Source organism: Neoarius graeffei, chromosome 8, assembly GCF_027579695.1.
Source record: "Neoarius graeffei isolate fNeoGra1 chromosome 8, fNeoGra1.pri, whole genome shotgun sequence".
NCBI classification, from domain to species: Eukaryota; Metazoa; Chordata; class Actinopteri; order Siluriformes; family Ariidae; genus Neoarius; species Neoarius graeffei.
Window position 1 is genome coordinate 65386273 of NC_083576.1, and position 26601 is coordinate 65412873.

Sequence of the window (26601 nt, forward strand, 5' to 3'; positions counted from 1 at the left end):
GTACATATTTCTATATCTTAACAGTTCTCAATGATGATCTTTTGATCAACTCTGTCATAAAATCCATACAACCTTTTCTGTAAATCTTGATATTTTGGGGCATGTTGCAATGTATTGTATTGTCAGTTGTTACTTCTTTTCACTGTCTAAATTTCAGTGACTTGCTTAGCTGTGGCACTGCTAACAATTAGAATAGAATAGAAATCATTGCTCCATTGTCTTTCTGCAGACCTGTTTCATTCTGTCATAGAAGAGGATCTGTCCATTCTCACCATTGGCTTATCTTTGACATTTGGAATTTTATCCACGGACCGTCCTCCTTTTGGACAAATTGATCGACTACGTCGTTCTTTACTTTTATTGCCCGTCTAAAGTTGTGTTGCCTCTCCCTATCATTTTGAAGCCATGTCTCAGAAGCTGACGCCAGACAGTGCTCAGAAAGGCTTTGCCGTAGGCCGGGGGCTCTTGGCTGCTGCAGAGACTCTGAACTTTAGCATGAATGAGTCTCGACCTGATCCCTATGGCTCCTCAACCCAGCAGCATGGAGGATTGATGGGATTGGGTGGAGCAGACAGCCAGGATTCCCAGCTGGGCCCCCGCCGCATGGGCAACCCTCTCAGCAATACCATGAAGCTCTTTGCCAGTCTCGGTCTCTCTCCCAATGACTTGGACGCGCTGGCTCAGGTGCCTGAGGAGAACATCAGTGTGGAATCACTACCACGTCTTATCATGCAGCTGAAGAACCAAAAGGCTGAGGCCGGTCGACATATGACCAGTGATCTGCTATCTCAGTCACTCTCTCCAGACCCCTCATACAGAGGCGGTCGAGATGAGTGGAGAGATGTACAGGGAGGAAGACTGGACCGTTCCACATCTTCTACAAGTCAGAGTCGCACTTCTCAGGCTGATTTTGGCTACAGTTCTACTCAAGATTTATCCTCTCGCAGCTATGATATGCTTGATTACGGGAGCGGTGGCAGCAGTCGAGATCGCCAATATTCCGAACTTTCCACTGACCGCTATCGTGGTTTAGGCACGACCTCGTCTTCAACATCTAATGATCTCTTTATGCAGCGACGGATGGGATCCCCATCTCAGGGCAAAATTCAGGATTTCTTGGGTGTCATGCCGCATATGTATCCCCATGTGTGCTCCCTTTGTGACTTTGATGTGCATTCTTCCATGGTGAGTAGTTCAGAACAGTTTTTTTCACACCAACTTTTTCCCCTCCTGAACATATCAGCCATATGATGGAGAACACCTGTGTCCAAAACAGTTTGCTCATCAGTGCATCTTGGTGTTCGTCCAGTGTGTTTAGTGTGTGGTCCCCATTTAGTATTTATAGTAGTTCATATTCACTACAGAACTTTGCTACAGTCATTAAAGTCATTGTCAATATTGTATTTAAAATATTTAGTAATGGGATAGATGTTATCAAATATCCACTTGAATTTAAATCCATTGTCTGTTCATTACATTTAAATTTAAAAACAAAAAAACAGAGGATTTTTTGGTGTATTGCAGGAATGGACTCGGCACACAACTGGGATGCAGCATGCAGAAAACCGAAGGGTCCTTCTGCAATTGTATGTCCACCAGTTTCCTTATATTTTCATTTGTCTTTAATTTGCATGTAATTTCTAAGTTATGACCGAGGTGAGTATAGTTGTCTGTGATTGAAACCATTGTATTGTTAAGCTTCCTGGACAAAAAAAATTAGTCATTCCTTTTCCCGATACTTGGTTACGCCTCCCCTCGCCAATCGTGTTGGATAAGGGTTCCACCAGTATCTGGACATGGTTCAAGTCAGTTTTAGCTCACTCTTCCCTTGACTGTGTGCGATTCTGCTGAATTCCTGAGTGATGTTGGTGTTTCAACTGTAGTATCAAATAATACCACATGAAAGTGATGTTTGGTGATTCACAGGCCAAAGTGCCTCCACGTTTCATTATCCTTGTTAAGAAAAAGTTACACACAAATTTGGCCCTATGCACCCTATTAGTCTTCCTGGAATGTGGAGGTTTGAATGTTGTTACGCTTGGGCATGAAGCACAAAACCTAAACCTTGGCCCCTGGCCAACAATCTGACCATTAGCTTTTATCTTGAGTTATGTTTTTCCTTTTGTGCAGCCTATTGATATTCTGCAACAAGGCATGCTGTTGGTGAATGTGACACTTTTTTTTTTTTGGTCCATGCTTATGTTTTCTGAGTTTGTATTATTTTATGCAATTATGCATCATTATTCTTCCTTTATACGAAAGATATTTGTCATCCATATTGAAAATAATCTTGGCTTTTTCCCCCCACCGGTTGTAGGTATCCAGATTGGGATCCTCAAATGACATCTGGCCGAATGTATGTAAACCATCCTTTATTTATTTATATATAAATAAAAAAAAATTATATATATATATATATATATATATATATATATATATATGTATATATATATAAATAAAAAGTGTGTATATATATATATGTGTGTGTGTATATATATATATATATATATATATATATATATATATATATATATATATATACACACACACACACACACACACACACACTATACATTATATATATATATATACACACACATTTTATGTGTATATGTGTGTGTGTATATGTGTGTGTGTATATGTGTGTGTGTATATGTGTGTGTGTGTGTATATATATATATATATATATATATATACACACACACACACACACACACACACACACACATTTTGTGTGTGTATGTGTATATATATACACACACACATTTTGTGTGTGTATGTGTATATATATACACACACACACACACGCACGCGCGCGCGCACACAGATGTACAGTTCCAGTCAAAAGTTTGGACACTTGATCATTCAGAGGTTTTTCTGCATTTTGAATTTTTTCTACATTGTAGAACAATACTGAAGACATCAAAACTATGAAATAACACATGGAACATGTATGCAATTCTGTGGTAAACAAAAAAAGTGTTAAACAATGTTTCATATTTTAGATTCTTCAGGGTATCCAGCGTTTACCTTGATGATGCTTTGCACACTATTAGCATTGTCTTAACCAGCTTCATGAGGTAGTCACCTGGAATGCTTTTCAATTAACAGGTATGCCTCGTGAAAAGTTAATTAAGGCGGCAAGAAATTGCACTAATGCGTTTGAGATCAAATAGTAAATAATAAAAATACTGTAAATGGCCCTATTCCACAACTGTAGTAATCCATATTATGTCAAGAACCGCTCAACTAAGTAAAGAGAAACAACATCCATCATTACTTTTAAAACTTGAAGTGACTTAATTAATAAAAATAAAGAAAAACCATTGAATTAGATATGATCAAACTTTTGACTGGTACCATCATTTAAAAAAAAACCACCAACTGAGAGAATAACTCGTGGAAGAGTGTTATTGATCTTTTCAGAAAACTTTCAGAGACATATAGAGTCTATGCCTCAACGTATTGAAGCTATTCTGTATACTTGTGAATCAACACCTTATTATAAGACACTTCATGGTGTTTTTCCTTTAATTTGTTACCAGTCTGTATATGTACCAGCATAAATGTTTTGAGTACACAGCAAGATTTTCCAATTTTCAGTGTGTTTACATTGTCTTTCTCAGGTCAAATTCTCTCTCTCTGAGCTCAAAGAGCCGATCAGATGGAATACTGGGTGCTGCTCCATCTTCGATGAGGCAGCGAACAGGCATGAGTTCAAGCTGGGGTAATTAGTCTGTGTACAGTTTTGGTTTTGTTGTTTATTGCTGTTTTTATTTTTTAAGGTCACAAAATTCTCTAATTTAGTCACGGTCAATTCCCACCCAGGCAGCTCTCCCCATCACACGTTGGCGACCAGGTCATTTGGCTCCTCCAAGGCATGTACCCTGGAGGAATTAGGAATTTTTAGAGTGCGCACATTCGGAAAAGCCAGCCAACTGTATCGTTTCGTGGGCACTCTCCACCCTCAGACGCCCACTGTGATTAATAGGGGAGAGATTATGACGCCCTGCTTTCCCTGTGAAGTACAGCCAGTTTTGCTCTCTTGGTTTCCCGGCCACAGGTGGCTGTGGCATCACTGGAATTTGAACTTGTAATCTTTGCATCATAGGGCAAATACTTTTCTGTTGTGCCACAATTTTTTTTTTTAATGGAAAGGGTTGAAGTGTAACATGATTGGTCAGAGACAATTGACCTATTATTCATCCAAAAATTAATTATACATCAAAACAAGATGCATATGGCTCCTGACTCATATTTCCTATTCTGTTGGAGTTCAGTAAATTCAAAGCTCTAACTAAGGGTTCCTCTTTTTTTTAAGGATCTACTTCAAGCATGAATATGCCAAGCAAAACATCATATTCTGTGACACCGAAGGTAATAATGCTGTTTGAACTGATGTTGAGAAAACAAGCTTCGTCGATGACAAAATTGAATAATTGTAACTATTTTGTGCTGTGTGAATTAAAATGATAGCATTTTTGTTGACAACCTTTTTCAAAAACTTGGTTTGCTTTTTCTGTCTTTGTATTTCAGATCAGAAGCAGGGTGGTGGTGGTAAAATATGATGAGAAGCCAAAGTTATCTGCTCTGTTTGGTTTAGCCAATCGTTTTGGTGCCATTCGTGAAAACCTTGTCCTCAAGAATAAGGTAACGCACTTCATATAACTTCTCCCAGTTTTTACACTTCACTTTGAATCACGGATTTAAATAACTCACTGGTATTTGGTCCATGACTTAAAATTAACATACAGAACAAGTGACTGTGTCTTACACATGGTGATCAATCAACATGCACACAGGCAACATGAAGTGCATATGAACTCATACCTGATGGTGCACTATTTCACCTCCAGTAGACTGTTCTTTGACTTGGGATTATGGCTATAACTCTCGAGTGAACCTAAGAGCAAGCTCAAAATTATGAGAGAAAAGAGCCTGGACAAATATTGCCTTAAGTCTGCAAATAAAATATTTCAGTGTTCCTTAACCTCCTACAACTGCTCTGTCAAGCATCTTGTGCTCACAGAGAAGCGGGACAGTCTGTTAGGACAACACTCAATACATAAACACTTGAGTTGCACATAGATTATTTCATCTTATGGTTTAATGGCCTGAAATTATGACTCGGCATATTACTGCAATACCGAGTTTAAAGAAGATATCTGCTTGTATTGATTTGGAACATGTCTTATTTTGTTGCTGTTGAACAGGCTTGTGTTAGCCTGTGTTACCCACAATTTGACGCTATCCGAAGCTGATCATTGCAGAGGCAGTATCTAGCTTAGGCAAGTGATTCGTGAAAGACATGATGTTCAGTTGAATCCTGTGAGATTTGTTTCACAGACATGCAGGGATACTAAAGGCCAATTTATGCTGACAACCCAGTCCTCGCAGATGGCATCGCAGATAGCGTCTGCGTAGCCCCCCCACCTTTGCAGACGCTCTGCGCGCACCTCCCAAAAATTGTGACCACCGCAGAAGCCTCGCAGACAAGAGGGCTCTGATTGGTCCACTCTGCATCCGCTGTACACGCACTTCCGCTTCCCTACTTTCCCGGTTTGGTTTGTTTTCACGACCGCCATTTTTAAAAACACGAGCGAAGATGGAGCAGCACGAAGAGCGGTTGATCGAGGAAGTGAGGAAGTACGTACATCTATACGACTCCAGTTCCAGTCATTATAAGTAACTGGAGGATAAACACTCCACTAACCACACCCACCAACTACTCCTAGCGATTTCGCGACTTCGTGCCCCCTTGCGTTGTGGCGGGGAATAACATCGCGCACGCCTATTACTCCCCGCTCAACGATAAATTACAACTGTCTGCGAAAAGCTATCTGCGAAAGCCTTGTCGCAAGAGCATGCAGAGGCCTTTACACTGGCTGGCCAAAAAAAAATAGTCTCACGCATTTCATTGAAATGTCTTCAGCTTTAATTACAGGGTGCATTTTCTGTGGTATTATTTCAGCAACCTTATGCAAAGTCACGACATTTATTTCCATCCAGAGTTGCATGAATTTTTCGCCAAGATCTTGTATTGATGACGAGAGAGTTGAACTACTCTGTAAAGTCCTCTCTAGCACATCCCAAAGACTGTCCGTGAGGTTAAGGTCACGGCTTTGTAATAGCCAATTCATGTGTGAAAATGATTCCTCATGCTCCTTGAACCACTTTCACAATTTGAGCCTGATGAATTCTGGCACTACCGTCCTGGAATATATCCATGCCATCAGGGAAGAAAAAAAATCCATTAATGAGAGAACCTGGTCATTCGGTACATTTCAGGTTGTCGGTGACCTTCATTTTATGACATTAATGCCATTTAGCAGACGCTCTTATCCAGAACGACGTACAACATAGCCAGAACAGCCTGGGGAGCAGTTGAGGGTTGGGTACCTTGCTCAAGGGCACTTCAGCCATTCCTTCTGGTCCAGGGAATTGAACCAGTGACCTTTTGGTCCCAAAGCTGCTTCTCTAACCATTAGGCCGTGGCTTCCCCCATTATTGCTACATAATGCCAAGATCTGACCAACTGAAGCAACCCTAGATCATAACACTGCACGATGCAAGATGGGTGCATTGCTTGGTGTACTTCTCTTCTTACCCTGACACACCCATCACTCTGGAAAAGGATACATCTGGACTCAAGACCACATGACCTTTTTCCATTGCTCCAGCGTCAAATCTTTATGCTCCATAGCAAATTGAAGCCTTTTCTTCCAATTAGCCTCACTAACAAGTGGTTTTCTTATGGCCACATAGCTGTTTAGTCTTAGTCCTGTGAGACTGCATTGCTTCGTGCGTATGGAAATGCTTTTATGTTCACTATTAAACATAGTCATGAGTTCTGCTGTGCATTTCTTGAGCATTCAACTTCAAGTGTTTAAGTGACCAGGGTCTGTCCTACCACATTTCTTCGGGATTTAATTTTTAACCTTACAGGATTTACAGGGTTCTCCACGAGGGGTTTTAGAGGTGCGGGCCGCCCCCCTTTCTGTGATTCCCGCCCCCGTTTAATTTCTGCCGCCCCTTTACAAAAGGAAGAGACGTCCCTTCGTTTTCTTTGTGACAGATAGCCTTTCTCTGTTGGAGTACCGACAACGCGACAACACCCGAGTGTGAAACTCATTTACCAGCAATTAGTTTAGTCAGTCTGACGATTATAGTCTAAGAAAAGCGTTTCACACTTCGGCGTTTTTGACACATTGTTCTTGCGCCAGGAGATAACACGCCTTTATAATAACGTGTGAATCGACACCAAGTTCGAGATAACTGATTGTTATTGTCGGCAGAGAAATAAAGGATAAAAACAAAAAGTTCAAAGTTGGTGAGTTTAAATTACAATGTCATTTTTCTTTATCTTCTTAGACTGTTAACTGGTGAACATGGATGGAGCAGTGTAAATATAGCCATGGAGCAGTGTAAATATAGCCATGGAGCAGTGTAAATATAGCCATGGAGCAGTGTAAATATAGTTAAAACAACATCTTTTCAATGTACTTTACTCTCTAAAAAAAATTATTTTTTCCAGTAGTGCCTGCAATTACATTTCCATTTCAAACAATGTCAGCTTTTGTGGAGCAGTGTGAATATAGTTAATACAAAAACTTTTCTGTACTTTTCTGTTCTTTTTTTGTAGTTTGCTAAATAAAAAAATATTTTTTCCAGTTCCATTTCAAACAATGTGTCTGAATATGATGTGTAAGTGTGTAATGTTTGATGTATGATGTGTTTTGTACCAGTCCAATTGATTCCTCTATTCTAAATGATTACTATTTGAGAGTATTTTATGCAAACGACATATGTAAATTTATGCAAATGTGTTTCAAGGTCATCCGATTGACCCCCACCCCCCTATATTTTCAATCCGCGGAGAACCCTGCTTTAGTAATGCTTCAGACGGTTCTTGACCTAATTCCAGTAATTTCAGCAATCTCCTTGGTTTTTTTTTTTTTTTGGCTTGATGCAGGCCAATAATTTTAAGCTTAATTTGGTCAATAATTTCACATCTTTTCCATGACTACGGGATACGTCTTCCAACATGGTTGTTTAAGAAATGAGAAGCTACTCACTGCATCAGTTAGGGTTAAAAGAATTGTTGCCTGCTTAATGTGACAGATTTGATTATTTTTTTCAGGGCTGTGTGGACAACTTGAGAAATCTTTTCAAATCAGATTTGAGTCACTTTCATATGTGGTCCTGAATTGTGCCCATGTGACATGAATGAGAACAGTAAGATCAGAAATCATGTGGCTTTTTGACTATACACGTGTAGAGTGCTGTCTTCATCAGCCAGCACTGGCAGCGCAGCCAAACAACAATGGAGGAAAGCTACAAGAACAGCAAAGGCTACCTGTCCGGCTTTTTTTGCCTTCTTGTCCTGATCATGTACAGCTGATGAATTGTTTGCCTTCCTCCAGAGCAAAATACAATGTATGCATTAGCTACGAGCACATCCATTTAATCAATTTTAATACCATGAGTCGTCTCACAAATATGATGTTTGCTGTTAGCGACACAGATGACTCGTGCAAAAACGCAAGTGTGCGTATATATGCCATTTCAGAAGACGGATGCATTCACATTAGAGACAGATCACTTGTAATTATGAGCGTGAACCCTCAAGGTAAATCCAGTCTAAGCAAAAAATTGGAATTAAACCAATTCCAATTGAAATGTACCCAAAGGCACTTAAGTTTATGCTCCTTGAAATCCAAACGGCAACTTTTTTTTTTGGCCAGGCACTGTATACCTTTAGTAAATTTTCTCTCGAAGGTGGTCACTTTGCAGGTTATTTTCATTAAATAATTAGAGTATGCAGTCCTGAGAATGATAAATATTATATCATTGCTTCTACATTGGTCTTGTTCTTTCCCTGGTAGGCCTTTCTGGAGCTTATGACACATGAGAACGCTCTTGCAATGACCAATCACTACCAGAATAAGCCTGCCATTTTACATGGGAGAGAAGTGAAGGTTTATTTGTCCAAGGAGCTGCTGGTGATTGAGGTAAAAACACAATCTCAACTAGTTCAAGAGTAAAAATGTATTTGTATTTTAGTTTATCATACTTGTAATATAATAATTGAGCAGAGACATTGTTTTCAGCAGCTATAGGTATGCAGTCTACTATATGTTTGCATTTTTTAAAGTTTGAATACAACCCCGATTCCAAAAAAGTTGGGACAAGGTACAAATTGTAAATAAAAACAGAATGCAATAATTTACAAATCTCAAAAACTGATATTGTATTCACAATAGAACATAGACAACATATCAAATGTTGAAAGTGAGACATTTTGAAATTTCATGCCAAATATTGGCTCATTTGAAATTTCATGACAGCAACACATCTCAAAAAAGTTGGGACAGGGACAATAAGAGGCTGGAAAAGTTAAAGGTACAAAAAAGGAATAGCTGGAAGACCAAATTGCAACTCATTAGGTCAATTGGCAATAGGTCATTAACATGACTGGGTATAAAAAGAGCATCTTGGAGTGGCAGCGGCTCTCAGAAGTAAAGATGGGAAGAGGATCACCAATCCCCCTAATTCTGCGCCGACAAATAGTGGAGCAATATCAGAAAGGAGTTCGACAGTGTAAAATTGCAAAGAGTTTGAACATATCATCATCTACAGTGCATAATATCATCAAAAGATTCAGAGAATCTGGAAGAATCTCTGTGCGTAAGGGTCAAGGCCGGAAAACCATACTGGGTGCCCGTGATCTTCGGGCCCTTAGACGGCACTGCATCACATACAGGCATGCTTCTGTATTGGAAATCACAAAATGGGCTCAGGAATATTTCCAGAGAACATTATCTGTGAACACAATTCTCCGTGCCATCCGCCGTTGCCAGCTAAAACTCTATAGTTCAAAGAAGAAGCCGTATCTAAACATGATCCAGAAGCGCAGACGTCTTCTCTGGGCCAAGGCTCATTTAAAATGGACTGTGGTAAAGTGGAAAACTGTTCTGTGGTCAGACGAATCAAAATTTGAAGTTCTTTATGGAAATCAGGGACGCCGTGTCATTCGGACTGAAGAGGAGAAGGACGACCCAAATTGTTATCAGCGCTCAGTTCAGAAGCCTGCATCTCTGATGGTATGGGGTTGCATTAGTGCGTGTGGCATGGGCAGCTTACACATCTGGAAAGACATCAATGCTGAAAGGTATATCCAGGTTCTAGAGCAACATATGCTCCCATCCAGACGACGTCTCTTTCAGGGAAGACCTTGCATTTTCCAGCATGACAATGCCAAACCACATACTGCATCAATTACAGCATCGTGACTGCGTAGAAGAAGGGTCTGGGTACTGAACTGGGCAGCCTGCAGTCCAGATCTTTCACCCATAGAAAACATTTGGCGCATCATAAAACGGAAGATACGACAAAAAAGACCTAAGACAGTTGAGCAACTAGAATCCTACATTAGACAAGAATGGGTTGTCATGAAATTTAAAATCACCTAGTTTTTCTCTTTAAATGATGCATTTTCTCAGTTTAAACATTTGATATGTGATCTGTGTTCTATTCTGAATAAAATATGGAATTTTGAAACTTCCACATCATTGCATTCTGTTTTTATTTACAATTTGTACTTTGTCCCAACTTTTTTGGAATCGGGGTTGTATAATTTAGGCAGCAAAAATTGTGTGTGTTATCCTATACAATGTGAAGACTACGTGATGCATTCTTTTTAAAATTTTGACTGTAAATGCAAAACATGTTTCACTCAAGAAAAACGACAGACAAGACCGAGAGAACAGAAACCGAGATACCGGCCCAGTGGTGTTCTTTTCAAATTTGCCAAGAGAGACTGAGAAGAAAGCGGAGTTGTTGACAATAGCCAGCAGATTTGGCACCGTTGTGAACCATCTTTTTTTGACTGATCAGGTAAACTCTCCCATGAGTCCTGTCTCCTGATGGTCAGTCTTTTAGCCTTCGGTGTAATGATTTGTGTCAGGTTTCTGTCAGCGCATGCTGATTATTTTTTTATTTTTATTTTTTTCCTTATCACAGGCATTTGTGCAAATGGGAAACTCGGAGGATGCAGAGATGTTAGTGAAGTACTACACTATGCATCCGCTGACCATTAGTCGTAGGACCATCCGTATGAACATCTGCACCAAGTACAAGACTTTAACGTGAGTGTCATACCTGTTTAAAGTAGTCATGTCTGTAACTAATCAACTGATAAGTCAGACAAAAAAGCCTAATATCTGGAATGTGTTTTAGTGTCAGACCTGGTAAAGGAGAACAGTTAAAAGAGGAGCCAGAAGAATCTGGTCAGAAGAACAGCAGTAGAACAAGTTCCAAAAGCTCATCCAAGCCTCAGAGAAGTTCAAACTCCAGAGCCAAAGAGAGCTCGTCCAAGAAGGCACAGGAGTCAAAACCTGAGGAGGTCCAGGCTGAAGCAGGCTCTGGTGATGAAGGCCAAGGTGTTGTGGAAGCTCATGATGAAGAGGAAGAGGCCCTTGGTGAAGGCTTGGTGACAGAGGAATCTGTGACTGCACAGCCAGATCAGGACACTGCCATGGAATTTGAGGATTCGACTATGGAACCAGAAAAAGAAGAAGGAAATGTGCATGATGGTGAGGACACAGAGGTTCCAGAAGAGGAAGCGTTTGAACAGGAGCATCAGTCAGAGCAACCGGTTGAGCATGAGGAAAATCCGGAGCAGGAGGACAACACAGAGCCCAAAGAAACAGATGGGCAGGATGATGTGGAGCAGGACGAGGGCACTGCAGATGATTCTGTCGAGCAGGTGAGTGGAACGATCAGTTAAATTGTATATTAATAAAACCAAGTTAAACATCGTTTCAGCTAGAATCAGCTGTGCTGCATGCGTAAGTCTAAATCACCGTTTCTCAATCCTATTCATGGAGCCTCCTGTTCTGCATTGCTTCTGTGCATCCTTGCTCCAAATGCACCTGATTTGAAATTAGTGACATTAACATGCTCTTGGTTAAATCACGTGTGCTCAGTGAATGAAAAGTGCCACTGATGAGTTCAGTCAGGTAGGTAGAGCAGGGAAAGATGGAAAAGGTGCAGAGCAGGGCGGCCCCAGGAGAACGATTGAGAATCAGTGGTCTGAATAAAATCTCATCATAACGTTTCCAGAACTACAACTGGACACCACAAATCCGTATTCACCTCATGACCATTCAGTACGAAGTGTGTCTGTGAATGCAAGCTAACATGTGATGTTTACCCATTATCCCCCTCTTTGCATCATGACGGAAATGTGCATTAATGCAGAAGTATAAACCAGGCCTCAGTCACGCTGCTCTGCACCCATCATAGTTCACACAACACTTTGCTGAGCCTTCCTGTTTGTCATCAAATGATATTGAGTTTAAAAAAAAATCTTAACTGAAGTAGTGTGTGTCTGTGTGTGTGGTATTAGGAGATACCTGAAGAATCTGATTTCCCTGAAAACTTGGACGAGTTTGTCACTCTGGATGAGCTGGCGGAGGAGGATGAGGCTGAACGGCAAGACTCGAGCTCTAGAGAGAGAGCTTCTTCAGGTTCTGCTTTTAAATGTTTAGTTTGCCTTGCAGAATTCTGTAACAGCAATATATTATTCTGGCTAATTAATATTTCTGATAGGAAGTGTGCGGTGTTGATGTTTAGTGCCCAAATAAGCTGCCTGTCTGCACAGTGCTGGAGGTTCTGTGTTATGTTTAGATGATTGTGTATTAATCTAAATGTACATTTTCTCGCCTGCTTTCAGGTCGATCCAGGGACAGTGGTGTAAGTATTCATGTTTTTAACATTAATTTCACGTGATGGCTTATTTAACTTTCTTTTAGCATTGAGTTGAAGCAGGGCTCTACAGTGCGCACATTTCACTCGCATTTGCGAGCGAATTTTTCAGCATGCGAACGACAAAAAAAAACCGCGCATTCGTGCGAGGGCTTCTTGCGGCCGACAATTTAGGAAAGCACTGAGCACAGACGCGACGAGTTTAACATTCTAAAATGTATCAAACGTTAAACTGCCAAGTATGTAAATCCAGCGCTGGATAGCCTACCTAATATAGTGTAACGAGTAACGGCTTGTATTGTTGTGTGTGTGTGTGTGTGTGTGTGTGTGTGTGTTCAGTGTTGTGTACGTGTGTGTTCTGCCTGCGCTTTGCTCCCTATCTGTAGTTGCGTGCATTGCCTCTGTCTTGCACTGCGGTGGTTCCCACGGTAGCCGGGGGGGGAGAGAGAGTGAAAAAGTTATATTTTTTTTGCCGTTCTGCCATGCTAGTGCGTTTTACCGGGACATGAGATTTCAGCATTTTTATTCTTCTCGGTCTGTAGCTTGAATAAGTTTAGGCTACTGAATAACACTTCCAGTTAAAGTTGAGTCTGGTGCTTTTGTGCTGACGCTACAATAGCCTACTATCACAATAAATATCCCCTGTAACATTTCCTGTTTTCTACTCATCTTTCTGTGATTGCCCCTCTTTCCCACGGTTGTATGTTGTGGGTGTGGCATTAGGTGGGAAAAGTGCTTTTGAGGGATTCATCAGATCATTCAACTGAGAGATAACTGAGAGCTGGTTCGGACCGAGCTGAGAAATATATTCGCTATGCAGAGAATAACTGCATTTTTTTAAAAGCAATGATGGTGGAAACAAGAATAAAAGAACGGACGAGGAAGAAAGTGTAGTGAAGAATGCTAGAACGACGGGAGAAGGTGCGGGAAAATTATATAATGAGATGGAAAGCACACACCCCAGTGCAAATATTTAGATGGGAACATGCAACACAGCAGAAAAACAAATAATATACAGTATATACAAATGGTGCATGTCACAACACAGCAGAAAAACAAAGAATATATATACAGCTGGGCGTGTTGAGTTGCAGATGTTAATTGCACATTAGTTATAGAAACTCAGTTCAGCTACAAAACTCAGGATATTGCACTGTATTTGGTATTGCATTGTATTGGGTATGGATGTAAAAGTGTAGAAATATAAATATAAAATGTACAAAAGCTATAAAAACTAAAAAGTTGCTCTGTGAGGTTGCACTGTAATAAGCATTGCACTGTATCAGGTAAGTGTGAGAATATTGTCCTTTTAGGTCCTTGTTGGTGCATTGTTGCACCTGCCAGAAGTGGCATCAGTCAGTGCATGTAATTGGCCTTTTTCACATTACGTCACTTGCAGAAGAACCTCACATCCGTTTTCAGCCTTTTGAATGGAAGAAGAGGCGGCATGCTAATCTGCTGGCTAAAAAGTAGCAACCATAGAAAGTCAGTAAACTTCCTTTCCAAAACAAGGCAGATAGGTGACTGGAATGGTCGATAACAATACGTAATGATAAACAACAATGCGCAATATTATTATCAGTCTTATCTGTGAATGACACAGTTTTGTTAACATATGTTGCTGCCGTATACCTCTTCTTCCATTCAAAAGGCTGAAAACGGATAGGAGTTTCCCTGCAAGTGACGTAATGTGAAAAAGGCTAATTGTTCAAGGTGGTTATGGCCTGTGGGGAAAAAACTGTTTTTGAGTCTGTTGGTCCTTGCTTTGATGCACCTGTAAGGCCTGCCTGAGGGCAGCAAGTCAAAGAACTCAGAGCCAGGGTGGGAGCTGTCCTTGATGATGATGTTGGCTCTGCTGAGCTCTGCTCTCTGTTTAGCTACTGTTTGTTCATTCATTCAGTTGTTCGTTATTCATTTGTTTGTTAATTCATTCGTTCATTCATTCATTCTCAATTGAATTGTGCGTTTTGTGTGTTGGTGTGTCTAAGGTTTGCGCTAGGGCTGTGCGATATATCGAATATACTCGATATATCGCCCAAAATTCTGTGTGCGATACATAAAATTATTATATCGTAACTATCGAGTATTTTATGGTCATCTTCCGACTTGCGTTCATTTCGTGTTTGTTTAAAACATTTTCCGGTGGTTTTCTCCCTGTCCCTCAGGCAATAACGTGAGAGGCTGCCTAAGGGTAAAGAAAACAATAACGTCACGCACTCGCCAACCAATCCCGGGCGACATCTCGGTGCTGAAAGGAACTTCCGGGAAGATTTTCTAGTTTCGGTTGTGTTGCCAGATTGGGCGGTTTTAAGTGCGTTTTGGCGGGTTTTGAACATATTTTGGGCTGGAAAACGTCAGCAGTATCTGGCAGTACTGCTGGCGGGAAGATTTCCTAGTTCCGGTTTCCAGCGCTGACTCAGTTCGTGCAATCGCTGGTGTTGCATAGGCTACCGTGTAAGCTCTGTCAATTTCAGCGACAAATTAAAAATGGAAGCAGACGAATTGGTTCCTAAAAGAACTAGTAAAGGGTCAGTCATCTGGCATTTTTTGGATATCGCGAGGAGGACGTGGAACAGCAAATGCCAGTTTGTAAAGTGTGCAAAAAAAACCTGTCATCACGAAAGGCAGCAGCCGGAATTCTACACATCTGAGAGGCAGAGCCAGAAAACACTCAGTTCAAAAGTGTACAAAGAGAAAAATGATGTTTTGCAGATCTCTCTCTTCTCTCCCTCAATCTCTCTCTCTATATTGTGAATGTTCCAGTGGTTCTCAGTAGTCAGGTTAATAGCCTGGAGATCTATTTTTTTTAATAATTTAATGAAAGAGCACTTTTCTTATTTAGGCTAAATGTCTTTCTCAGTGTTGAGCTTGCACTTTATTGATTCGAGCTCTGAGCAGCTCTGTATTGTGTTGCCCCTTTGGTGCAATTTTCAAGATTGTTTTTGCAGTTTGTGCCACATCTTTGTTGAATAAAAATAGTCTTATTTCAATTCAACTGTGATTAATCACTAACATGACAATTTAAAATGTGTTGTTGAAAACCACCTGTAAAGTTAACCAAGAATGTTATTTAATCTGCAGGGATTGTAGTGAAAACAGTAAAGAGTAAAAGTTAGATTTCATGGGGTCCTTTAGAGGAGATTTAAATATATCGAGATATATATATCGTATATCGTGAAATGGAGAAAATGTTTCGGGATATTCATTTTTTTCCCATATCGCACAGCCCTAGTTTGCGCTGCAATAAACCTTTAAAATGAAAACCTGCTTGTGCCCCCATTTTTTTTTCCCTGTGCTCCTAAAATTTTTAACTTAGGAGCACGTGCGCTCCTGAAAAAAAAAGTTAGTGTAGAGCCCTGAGTTGAACTGTTGTCTTCAGAGAACTATGATAATCTGTTGTACATTTTGATATTTAAAAGGGTTTGGCCAAAAATATTATTTATACTTGGTTTACCACTTGAGCGACATGGTGGTGTAGTGGTTAGTACTGTCACTTCACAAGCAAGAAGGTTCTGGGTTTGAACCTTACAGTCGATGGGGACCTTTCTGTGTGGAGTTTGCATGTTCTCCCCATTTCTGCGTGGGTTTCCTCCTACAATTCGAAGACTTTTAAAGGAGATACGCAGAGCCTTTATTTTTAAATACATTTCTGAGTGATAGTATCTCCATCCTTGACTCTTGTATGCTGCATAAATGGGAAGAAAAAATTTATATTTTTGAGAGTTAAAATCGATCGCAAAGTTGGCATTCGAGCCGCCCCGCTGAGCCAGCCAGCCGAGTGCGTGATGTCACAGCAGGAACCGGTTTTAAGGCCGAGGCCTTTTACAGCTATAGACCAAAGTCATATCAATAAAAATTTATGGTGAAAGTAAGAAATGCCGTTACCGCCTTGCTCAACTAAGACTGATTTGACTCCATTGATTGTGGGTTGACTCTCATTAAAATAGGATAGGTGTTCTAACTTATGCAACATACATGTACATGCATGCATTTTCACTGATAAACTGTAAAAGGCTGATTTAAATAATCAGATGAACTGAGACAATCACATTCTGAAGCAAATTAAATAATCTTATACCGGTAACTTAAACACACAATACAAGTTACATGTATTAATCTAAATGCAGGTAAACAACGTGTTTTTTTTTTTTTTTTTTTTTTTTTTTTTTATCCAAATGAGAGTTGGAGCTTACCCGTCTGTGTTCTCGCTTCATGAAGGCAGATTGTTTTTGAAACAATCTGACTTTCAGTTGTTCGTTCAGTTCTCCGTTCATTCACTTCCACGTAAGGGTGAGATGGCAGCAATATCCAGTTTAGAAACAAGACGGCTGCTCCACTCGTTCACTTTTCTTCATACTGTGTATTCCGCCATTACTGCTGGGCTCAGACAATTACTAAAACCCGGGACAGAACAGGATGTCACTGGTTTTAGCAGCAACGGTGGGAAGGTCACTGCCCGAGCGATATGTCCCATCCTGTTCCGTCCTGGGTTTTAGCAACAACCCTCAGCTCACTCTGGGAGGACTGGTGCAACTGAACTCGCTTTCCTTTTTTTAAAAAATAAATAAAATAAATACTTTCCTTTTCTTGTTTTCTTTAATTGTTGGTACTGCACCCTCTTTCAGTACAGGCTTATAGCCAACGCTCCTCAACAGATCAGAGGTCTCGTACGAGTCTTCAGTAAAATGCAGGGATTAAAGTATTCCGGCCCCCTGCCGGATTTCCGACGTGCAGCGCTTGACTGCGGGCAAAAATATATATTAGGAGGAAAAAAACGTGCGATAACCCCATGGCTTTCGAGTGTGTTCGTTCTTTGCCAATGATAGGAAAGAAGCGCAACTCTCCGGTTCTGAAACTAACAGTATTGGCCAATCAGAAGTAAAATGGGGCGGGTCTTAACACAATGTGCCTCGAGCAACTTCAGAGTAGAGAGAGCGGCATTTCATGGAGTGGGGACGATGCAGTATATGAAGCCAGGGGAAAATACCCTCGCCATAGATAAAGGTCTGAAGAATAAATGGCGCTGGGCGTGGCTGGAGGAGATTGGATGAGATGGCAAGTCATTTAGCAGTTGGTGTAGGAAGTTGAGGGAGCCAGGCACTTGCTTCTGCACGCTGTGCTCCAAGAAGCTCATATATGCATCCAGCGGCAAAAAGGTTCTTCCTAGACACGAGTCAGACCCTGCTCACAGAGCAGCTCTAAGTTAAAAGTTATTGAAATGTTGAAATTGTTGAATTATTTGAATTATTAAAACTGTTTAAAAAGTAAACCACTGTCCTTTTAATGTACCCTAAATTAAATGGTTACAAAGATTTTATTTTTCCAATGCTAGACTGAATTTCACATATCCTTGTAACAGTTCACTTTGTGATTGTAGGTCAATTTGTAACCTGTTAAGGACAAAGCTTAGCAGCAAAACTTGATATCAAAAGAAATCCTAAATGCTACATGTAGCATATTTTGGTGAGGTGCACTTTTGCCATCTACTGGCCGTTTTTGGTATTGCATTTTCAAAAGTCAAACTTATGGCCCTTTTCCACTACCCTTTTTCAGCTCACTTCAGCCCGACACGGCTGGCGTTTCGACTACCTCAGAGCAGCACGACTCGGCTCGCTTCAGCCTTACTCAGCACCCAAAACTCGCACGGTTTTAGAGTAGGGCTGAAGCGAGCCGAGCCGAGTGGGGCTAGGGGCGTGAGGAGATACTCCCCTGTGCACTGATTGGTGAGGAGGAGTGTCCTCACATGCCCCCACACACCCCGCGAGCACGCTGGGATCTGTAAACACCGTAAACCCGGAAGAATAATAATTACGAATTACGAGAATTTCTGAAGCCTTATGTGCCTCGCCTCATCTATACGCTCTTGCCAGTATCTGTTGGCGTTGTCGGTGACAACAAGCCACAGCACCAAGACCAGCAACACTAACGACTCCATGTCCTCCATGTTTATTGTTTACTATCCAGGTCGTGAGACTACCGCTTAAAAGGTCACTGATGTCACTGTTTGCGCCGCCTAACGACATCACGTGACGTCCACCCACTTTCACTAACTCCACCCAATGTGTCCACCCACTTCCAGCCAGCACGGTTCAGCGCGGTTGTAGTCGAAATGCAACGCCAACAGCCCCGCTCAGCTCGACTCAGCCCAACTCAGCACGGCTCAGCCCAACTCAGCCGCGTTGGTAGTGGAAAAGCAGCATTAGTCTGCAATCATTCATGCAATCTTTTTGACCCTGTGAATGTGTTCATGTCGCATATTACGACCCCTGCAACCACATAAAACCAGGGCTTTGAACCGGTTCAAGGAACGAAAACGAAAACCGGGAACGTTTTCTATTTCACATGGAACAGAAACGAAACCAGAAACTTTATTATTTTTTATGTTCCGGAACAGAAACGCTTATTAAAAATAATGGTAACCGGTTAATACCGGTTTTTATTTCGTTCCTCAAAGTTTCCGTAGCCTACAAATAAAAAAGCCATTCTTCTCCTGCGCAAGTTTCTATGACCCGCTGGGGTTCACTTCCTGTGTGACGTTCGCTGACCGAATGAAGAGAGCGGGAAGGTGGACTACTATCACGTCTCCATTACTGAGTGTCTGAGCAAAGAAGAGCCTGAACGTTGCAACCTCCCTATTGGCTGTTTGTAAAAATGTATCAATTGTTGCCCTTCCCACGGGAATCATCGCGGGCTCGAGAGACGAGACCTGACGAGTTAGTTCGTTGGTAGCAGAACAAAATGTCTGGACACAAATCGGGTTTTCAGAAAAGGAAAGAAAATAAACGGAGGGTCGAAAATACAAAAAAGGAGGCAGAAAATGCAAAACGAGTTTTAAGGTAGGACAAATGGTTACTTTTTAAGGCAGCCCACCGTGGCTGCAGGCTTTCAGTTGGGTTATTGAATGGTTACTTTTCTGAGGCAGCCCGCCGTGGCTGCCTGCAGGCTTATTTATTATAGCCCATTTAGTTAAAATAGTTGATATAAAATGTTTATAGTTATAGTTATGTGATGGTTGTCCTGATTTAGACTGGTGTTTTTTTTTGGGGGGGGGGGTTGCGCGATGTTGCACCCGGGTCCAGATTAGGGCAGAACCGGCCCTGGCTACATTTCAGCTGTAGTTTGTTTTATGTATGTATGTACTTGCATAGATGTGTACTTGGTCTTCCAATATGGTGCCTAACAAAATCTCGCGGCGCGGTGACGTCATGCGGTAGCCCTCTATAGGGCCTGACTAGCCTTTGGTAACACACTAAACGAATTATCTTTCATTTTTGGCACTTTTTCTGTTTGTGTAGATGGGAAGACATACTGAGAATCCAAATCGCCAACATTTGAAATAATAATTGTTTTGAATTATTTCTTGTCTTATTTAATGAAGGTTGTAATAGAATTAGCCTACATTTGGCTTAAGCTGGATGAGACAGAGACATATTTTTATAGCCATTTGTTAAACAGCTGACAGGGAACGTAATTAACCGTTCCGGTAACGAATTTTTTTTGTTCTAACCGGTTCGGGAACGTCTATTTAATGGTGGAACCCAAAACCGGAAACGTTAAAATTCTGTTTCTGTTCGGAACGAACCAATAGGAAAAAAATTCTGGTTCAAAGCCCTGCATAAAACACATATATGCCTATATTGTGTGCCAACTCTTCCAACCGACCGGCCATATAGAGTCGCTTGCACCAGTCTAAAAAGTTCAGGCTCAGGATTTTTTTTTTTTTTTTGCTTTAATCCCTGAAAATGTGCAGAGGAGAGACCACTTCATAGGCGCCCAATGTGCCCGTGAATTTCTCGCAAAACGCGTCCAAATCTTTGCAGTTTGAACATTCTTGGACCATGAATGCAGCGTAAATCCACCTTCTGTCATGTTGCTGCACCGGCCAAAAACACATCTACATGGCATGGTGATAAATTAGCTCAAAATGGAGGATCGGAGTTGCAGTCAGCTCTGTTTTTTAGTATAGCGGAAATGGCGATGAGACCAATAGACTTCCTGCTGTGACGTTACGGACGTCAAGGTCATTCACTCAGACCGCTACCTATGTGAATCACTTTAATCGTAAAAATTATTGTATTAGATTTATTGTTAACGCTTAAAACTATTCCTGTGCCATTCATGAGGTCTCAAGCCATTTATAAACGAAAGTGAGACCATGGCTCTGTGTATATGCTTTAAGCTCTTATCTTGCAGATTAGGTAAAAATACACAGACGCTGGGGTTACACAAGCCAGTGCATACTTGGTGCTTGTCCCAAGCCCGGGCTGCATCAGTAAGGGCATCCGGTGTAAACACCTATGCTAACTCAAATAGGCGGATCATGATGATCCGCTGTGGCGACCCGTCAAGGGAGCCCTGTGCCACTATCTCTGCACCCATTACTCTTGTTTGAATTACTCCTGAACTCATCATTGCATTGATATGGAACAAATGTCACAAGAAAGCGAAGAACCTGAGCTTTTTAATGATGCTAGTCACATCTGTACAATATTTGTACATAAAGTAATCACATAATGAAAACAGATCAAACTTCTACAAAGGATTGTCTTTACTAATTTCTTCACCCACTTTCACGCTCCTGCTTCTCGGTCAAATCAGTCACGAAGTACATGTCACGAAATACAACACTGAATTTACCTTATAACACCCTTGCAAAACACCAGAGATGTCTGGGGTAATTTGACTGCATTTAGATTAAGGGGAAATTTGTATAAATGTAACTTTTTGGACAGATTCTGGACATCCATCCAGTTGTATATGTTATGTATTGGTTCTTATAAGTTTTATAAAAGCAGAGTGTCGAGGCTTTTTACCGGTGTGTGAATTTCTTCAACTTTTTTGAGGAAGCTGCTGTAATAAGCCATAATTCTTTTACAGGGCTTGAGAGTTGTTAATGTGGTTGGATTTAAACGCAGCTATGGTTATCTGGATGAGATTCTGGCTCTGGCAAAACCTTTTGGGAAAGTTGTGCGACACTTGGTTCTGCATTCCAGGCCTGAGGTGAGTTTTCTTACCTTTCTAATCTTAGTAATACACTGTAATTAGGGTTTTTTTTCTTTCTTGTTCATGCTGTTGCCTACTAATGCCTGCCATCCATCATGTTCCTGACTAGTTTCTCTGTTGTCCAAGTATACAAACTTTTAGTCGTAAAGGAATTAGATTTTCGAGATTAGAGACTTGCATGTCAGTCAATAGTAGATAAAGGTTGAGCTGTGCATCGTTATATGCACAGAAAAAGAATTATGCTATAAACTAGATCATAATCATTGTGGCTTAAAGTTTAATGAAAGTTCAGTGTAGCTGAACACTTCCAATTCATACCATCTTATGTATGATTCCCTGTATACGAGTCAAATAGGGGGTGGCGCCCATGCCAGTAATTTGGGTTTGCTTATGTGATTTGTATCATGTTTTGATGTCAAGGCATTTCTGGAATTCAGCAGCGAACAAGAAGCCAAATCAATGGTTCGTTTCTACAATGGAAATGTCATCCCGTCTGTGTGTGGGAAATCAGTCAAAATTTACCATTCGTTGACCTACGCGACCATCCAGGTGAGCAACATTTATTCTTCTGTACGATGAAACAATGCATCTAATTAGAGAAATGTCTGACATGGTTTTCCTTCAACATTACAGAGGGGCAAAGTTGTCTATATTGGACACATCCCCCCATTTAAATCATCAGACGCATCCATTCTGAAGATTGCAGAGCCGTTCGGGAAAGTCAGATGTTACTATCTGAATCGATCACGCTGTGAGGTAACTGTTGTGCAGGGTGGCTAATACCTTCTTATTCATATGCCATGTCTTTAACACTGGCATGATGTTTTGTTTTCATGCGTTTGCTTGCAGTGCTTCATTGAAATGGAGAGGGGTGAAGATGCAGAGAAATTTGTGGAGTCTGCTCGGCTGAATCCGCTCAAATTTGAAGGGAAACGTTTGCTTGTCTACATGAGCAAGAAGTACAAACAACTCAAACATGGGTTCGTGCTTTTCTTTCTATTGTTTTGTTTTGGTTTTTTTGGGGGGGTCATTCCATGCCAAATCAACAAGAGGTTATGCTCGACCATCTCAGATTTCAATGAAATTTGGAGGGCTCAGAGATACTGTTAAAAGAAGTTAATCAGGGTTAGATCTTAACACTAGCCCGCTAGCCCGTGGCTAGTGCAGATAGCCACGGGCTAGTGCAAAATCTCTGCTACTAGCCCGTGTTGGCTAGTGCAATAACTTGACATGGGTGTGGCCATCTTGAATCACGCAAAATCTGATACAAAATCTTTTAGCTCATTCTATTTATTGTACATGGTGTAATGCATTGTTGCTGAACATTACTGTCACAGTTCATTGACACAGGTTGTAACTGTGTACCATGATGTGTACCATGATGAGTGCTCTTTTATACTTCAAAGTGACAATTATGGTTTGAAACACAAAGTCACATATGAGAACCATAATGGATTGAATAAAGTACTGGTTTTGTTACACTGAATTGGGAGCTTCTGTTGTTTCAACTTGTTCATTGTTTAGTATTTAAAATTCTTTCAATTGTCACAGGAATTGGGCTTAAAATAGCGGGCTAGTGCAACACACTGCGGGCTAGTGCAATTTGCAAGCCACTAGCCCGGCTGGCTAGTGCAGAAAAACCTTAAGATCTAACCCTGTTAATCCCCAAAACTTGAGCTTCCTATCACCAATAGTTTCAGAGATACAGGCATTTGAATTTTTCGATTTTTTTTGTTTTTTTTGCTCAAAACATATTTCAAAGTGCAATATAATCTTTATTATGCAAGATCGAAACCTAAAATTTTGCACAGAGAGACTCAATGTCTTGTACTACAAGCTTCAACTTAGAATTTCAATGAGCATTGTATATTAGATGGTGATTTTAACAAGGAAATTAAAAAGACAAATTTGCATTTTTTGCATTTTTAACTCATTCTGGAAGCTTGCCTGTGGCAGTAATGCTTAAACTAAGAATGTTATTCAAATCTACACAGAGATATTTACCAATTTCAGTTTTACCAAGTCTCTACTATTCCTAGTTTGTCTGTAATAGGGTTTTGAAATTCGCCGATTTCTAAAACATGCCATTTTCAGTAGCAAGAAATCCAATGTGGGATAGCAGTTAGGAACTTGTACATTTTTTTCAGTAATCCCCAAGACCCATATTTTATATTTCCAAATTTTTGTTCTGTGTCTCTCAAGTATTTTTAAACTACAGGCGTTTAAAAAATCCATTTTCACCAAATTCGAATTTTTTATATATTTTCATATAACTGATATTTGAGGGTTAATAAATGCTTCAATAAGGCTCAAGTAGGTTAGGAGACATGTTTCTTCCTCAATTTTAAATAAAATTTCAATTAATGCTCAGTATTATTTGTAAATTGATTTTAATCTAAGACTGTGTAACATTAGCAATCAATGACCAGCTATTGTGTACCAGTCAACAGCCAGCCTTATCAATATCAACACAGCACAATAGGTGACCTTTGATACCAGAACAGGTGGCTCATATCTTATAGTTTTAGAGTCTGTAAACTGCATACTTGTTCAGATAACATTATATTGCTTGGACTATGTTAAATACATTGTAATACAGAGCACTGAGAATATTTACCAATGTTATTAACTGAATGTGTTTCTTTGCAAGGATTGGATATTTTGAATAGTTGACTAGGGAATTTAATTGTAGTTGCTTTCAATTTGAGATCAGTATAAATGAGTTTGTTCTTAGACATCTAGAAATGGCTGAACTTCCTCCCTGTTCTATAGGAATTGGACTAAAGAAAGATTCTGACTGCCATAAACTAACATACAACAGAAATTGTAAGTTAAGTGCTTTATATGAAAAATGACTGACTTCTTTAGTTTTTATATATATATTTACTGAAAAATGTGAAATGTTCATATATTATTTAGCTTATTTCAAAATGATATTTTTAAAACCATATTTCTGTGACATGAACACAAGTAAAATGTTTCCTTATCTATACAAATCATTTACTTGTATTTATCAGTCCTTAATCATCAATAAAATGGAAATAATATCAAAAATTCGAATTTGGAAAAAATGGATTTTTTAAACGCCTGTAGCTCAGAAATACTTGAGACACAGAACGAAAACTTGGAAATATAAAATATGGGTCTAGGGGATTACTGAAAAAAATTTACAAGTTCCTAACTGCTATCCCACATTGGATTTCTTGCTACTGAAAATGGCATGTTTTAGAAATTGGTGAATTTCAAAACCCTATTACAGACAAACTAGGAATAGTGGAGACTTGGTAAAACTGAAATTGGTAGATATTTCTGTGTAGATTTGAATAACATTCTTAGTTTAAGCATTACTGCCACAGGCAAGCTTCCAGAATTAGTTAAAAATGCAAAAAATGCAAATTTGTCTTTTTAATTTCCTTGTTAAAATCACCATCTAATATACAATGCCCATTGAAATTCTAAGTTGAAGCTTGTAGTACAAGACATTGAGTCTCTCTGTGCAAAATTTTAGGTTTCGATCTTGCATAATAAAGATTATATTGCACTTTGAAATATGTATGTTTTGAGCAAAATGCAAAAAAATCGAAAAATTCAAATGCCTGTATCTCTGAAACCGTTGGAGATAGGAAGCTCAAATTTTGGGGTTTAACTTCTTTTAATAGTATTTCTGAGCCCTCCAAATTTCATTGAAATCTGAGATGGTCGAGCATAAATTTGTCAGATATTTGTTGATTTGGCATGGAATGACCCTTTTAATAATTATATCAGTCATGTTTTGCTGAAACACTGGTTGTCTATACGCAAAGATTTTCTCCAGTTTGAATGTGGTCATCCTGATTTGCATATTCCTAATACATTGTATCTGTTCTAAACTGGACACTGGGGGGGGGAATAAATAATTCTATTTATACATAAATGACTGACCGCGAGTTGGCCTCGTGGTTAGCGTGTCCGCCTCTCGATCAGGAGATCGCAAGTTCTATTCACAGTCGGGTCATACCAAAGACCATCATAAAAAAATGATACCTACTGCTGTCTGGCAAGACACGCTGTAATACAGATCCGAGTGGGGAGTCAAACTTTCGTGGTTACCAGAGGACTAGCCCCCCCCCCACTGTAACCCTAGCTACGTAATAGGCGAGAGGCTATGGAAACGGAGATCGGCGCCACCCTATGCACCACATGGCGTGGGAAGGGACTTTGACTTGGATAAATAAATGACAACAACAAAAATATTGAGTGTATGTGCATACCATGCAGTCATAACATTAAAACTACTGACCGGTAAACTGAATACCATTTGATCATCTCGTTATAGTGATACCCATCAAGAAGTAGTACATGTTAGGCAGCAAGTGAATATACAGTTGGGTCCATAGGTATTTGGACAGTGACACAATTTTTGTAATTTTGCCTCTGTAAACTGCCACAATTGATTTGAAATCAGGATGTGGTTGAAGTGTAGACTTTCAGCTTTAATTCAATGAGTTTAATAAAAATATTGAAATGACTACTGAAACTTTAGGAGTGGCCAAGTGAACAATTTGATACATTCTTAAAAAGAAGGAATGCAAAGGCAAGCTCAAAAGGCCTTGAAGACAACAGAAGACCACTAAAGTGGGTAATCTCAGAATTCTTTCCTCAGTAAAGAAACGCACCTTCACAACATCTAGTAATGTCAAGAATACTCTCGAGAAGGTAGACATATCATTGGCAAAGTCTACAATTAAGAGATGCCTTGATGAATGTAAATATAGAGCGTTTACCACAAGAGAACACTAGTAAGACTGAAGGAACGAGGCCAAATTAGACTTTGCGACAAAGCCTGCTCAG

General features: G+C 40.1%; 1 protein-coding gene across 1 annotated transcript in view; it reads left to right on the plus strand.

Annotated features, from left to right (window-relative positions):
* Window positions 1–26601, plus strand: part of LOC132890793 (matrin-3-like) — a 49736-nt gene that overhangs the window by 10734 nt on the left and 12401 nt on the right. The window contains exons 2-17 of the mRNA XM_060928031.1: window positions 230–1185; window positions 1525–1586; window positions 2318–2356; window positions 3627–3727; window positions 4322–4377; window positions 4537–4650; window positions 8886–9011; window positions 10741–10896; window positions 11023–11147; window positions 11239–11767; window positions 12410–12530; window positions 12737–12756; window positions 21646–21768; window positions 22192–22320; window positions 22405–22527; window positions 22621–22751. Coding sequence (XP_060784014.1) covers window positions 406–1185; window positions 1525–1586; window positions 2318–2356; window positions 3627–3727; window positions 4322–4377; window positions 4537–4650; window positions 8886–9011; window positions 10741–10896; window positions 11023–11147; window positions 11239–11767; window positions 12410–12530; window positions 12737–12756; window positions 21646–21768; window positions 22192–22320; window positions 22405–22527; window positions 22621–22751 — 2735 coding nt within the window. The 5' untranslated portion in view covers window positions 230–405. The remainder of the gene's footprint in view (window positions 1–229; window positions 1186–1524; window positions 1587–2317; window positions 2357–3626; window positions 3728–4321; window positions 4378–4536; window positions 4651–8885; window positions 9012–10740; window positions 10897–11022; window positions 11148–11238; window positions 11768–12409; window positions 12531–12736; window positions 12757–21645; window positions 21769–22191; window positions 22321–22404; window positions 22528–22620; window positions 22752–26601) is intronic.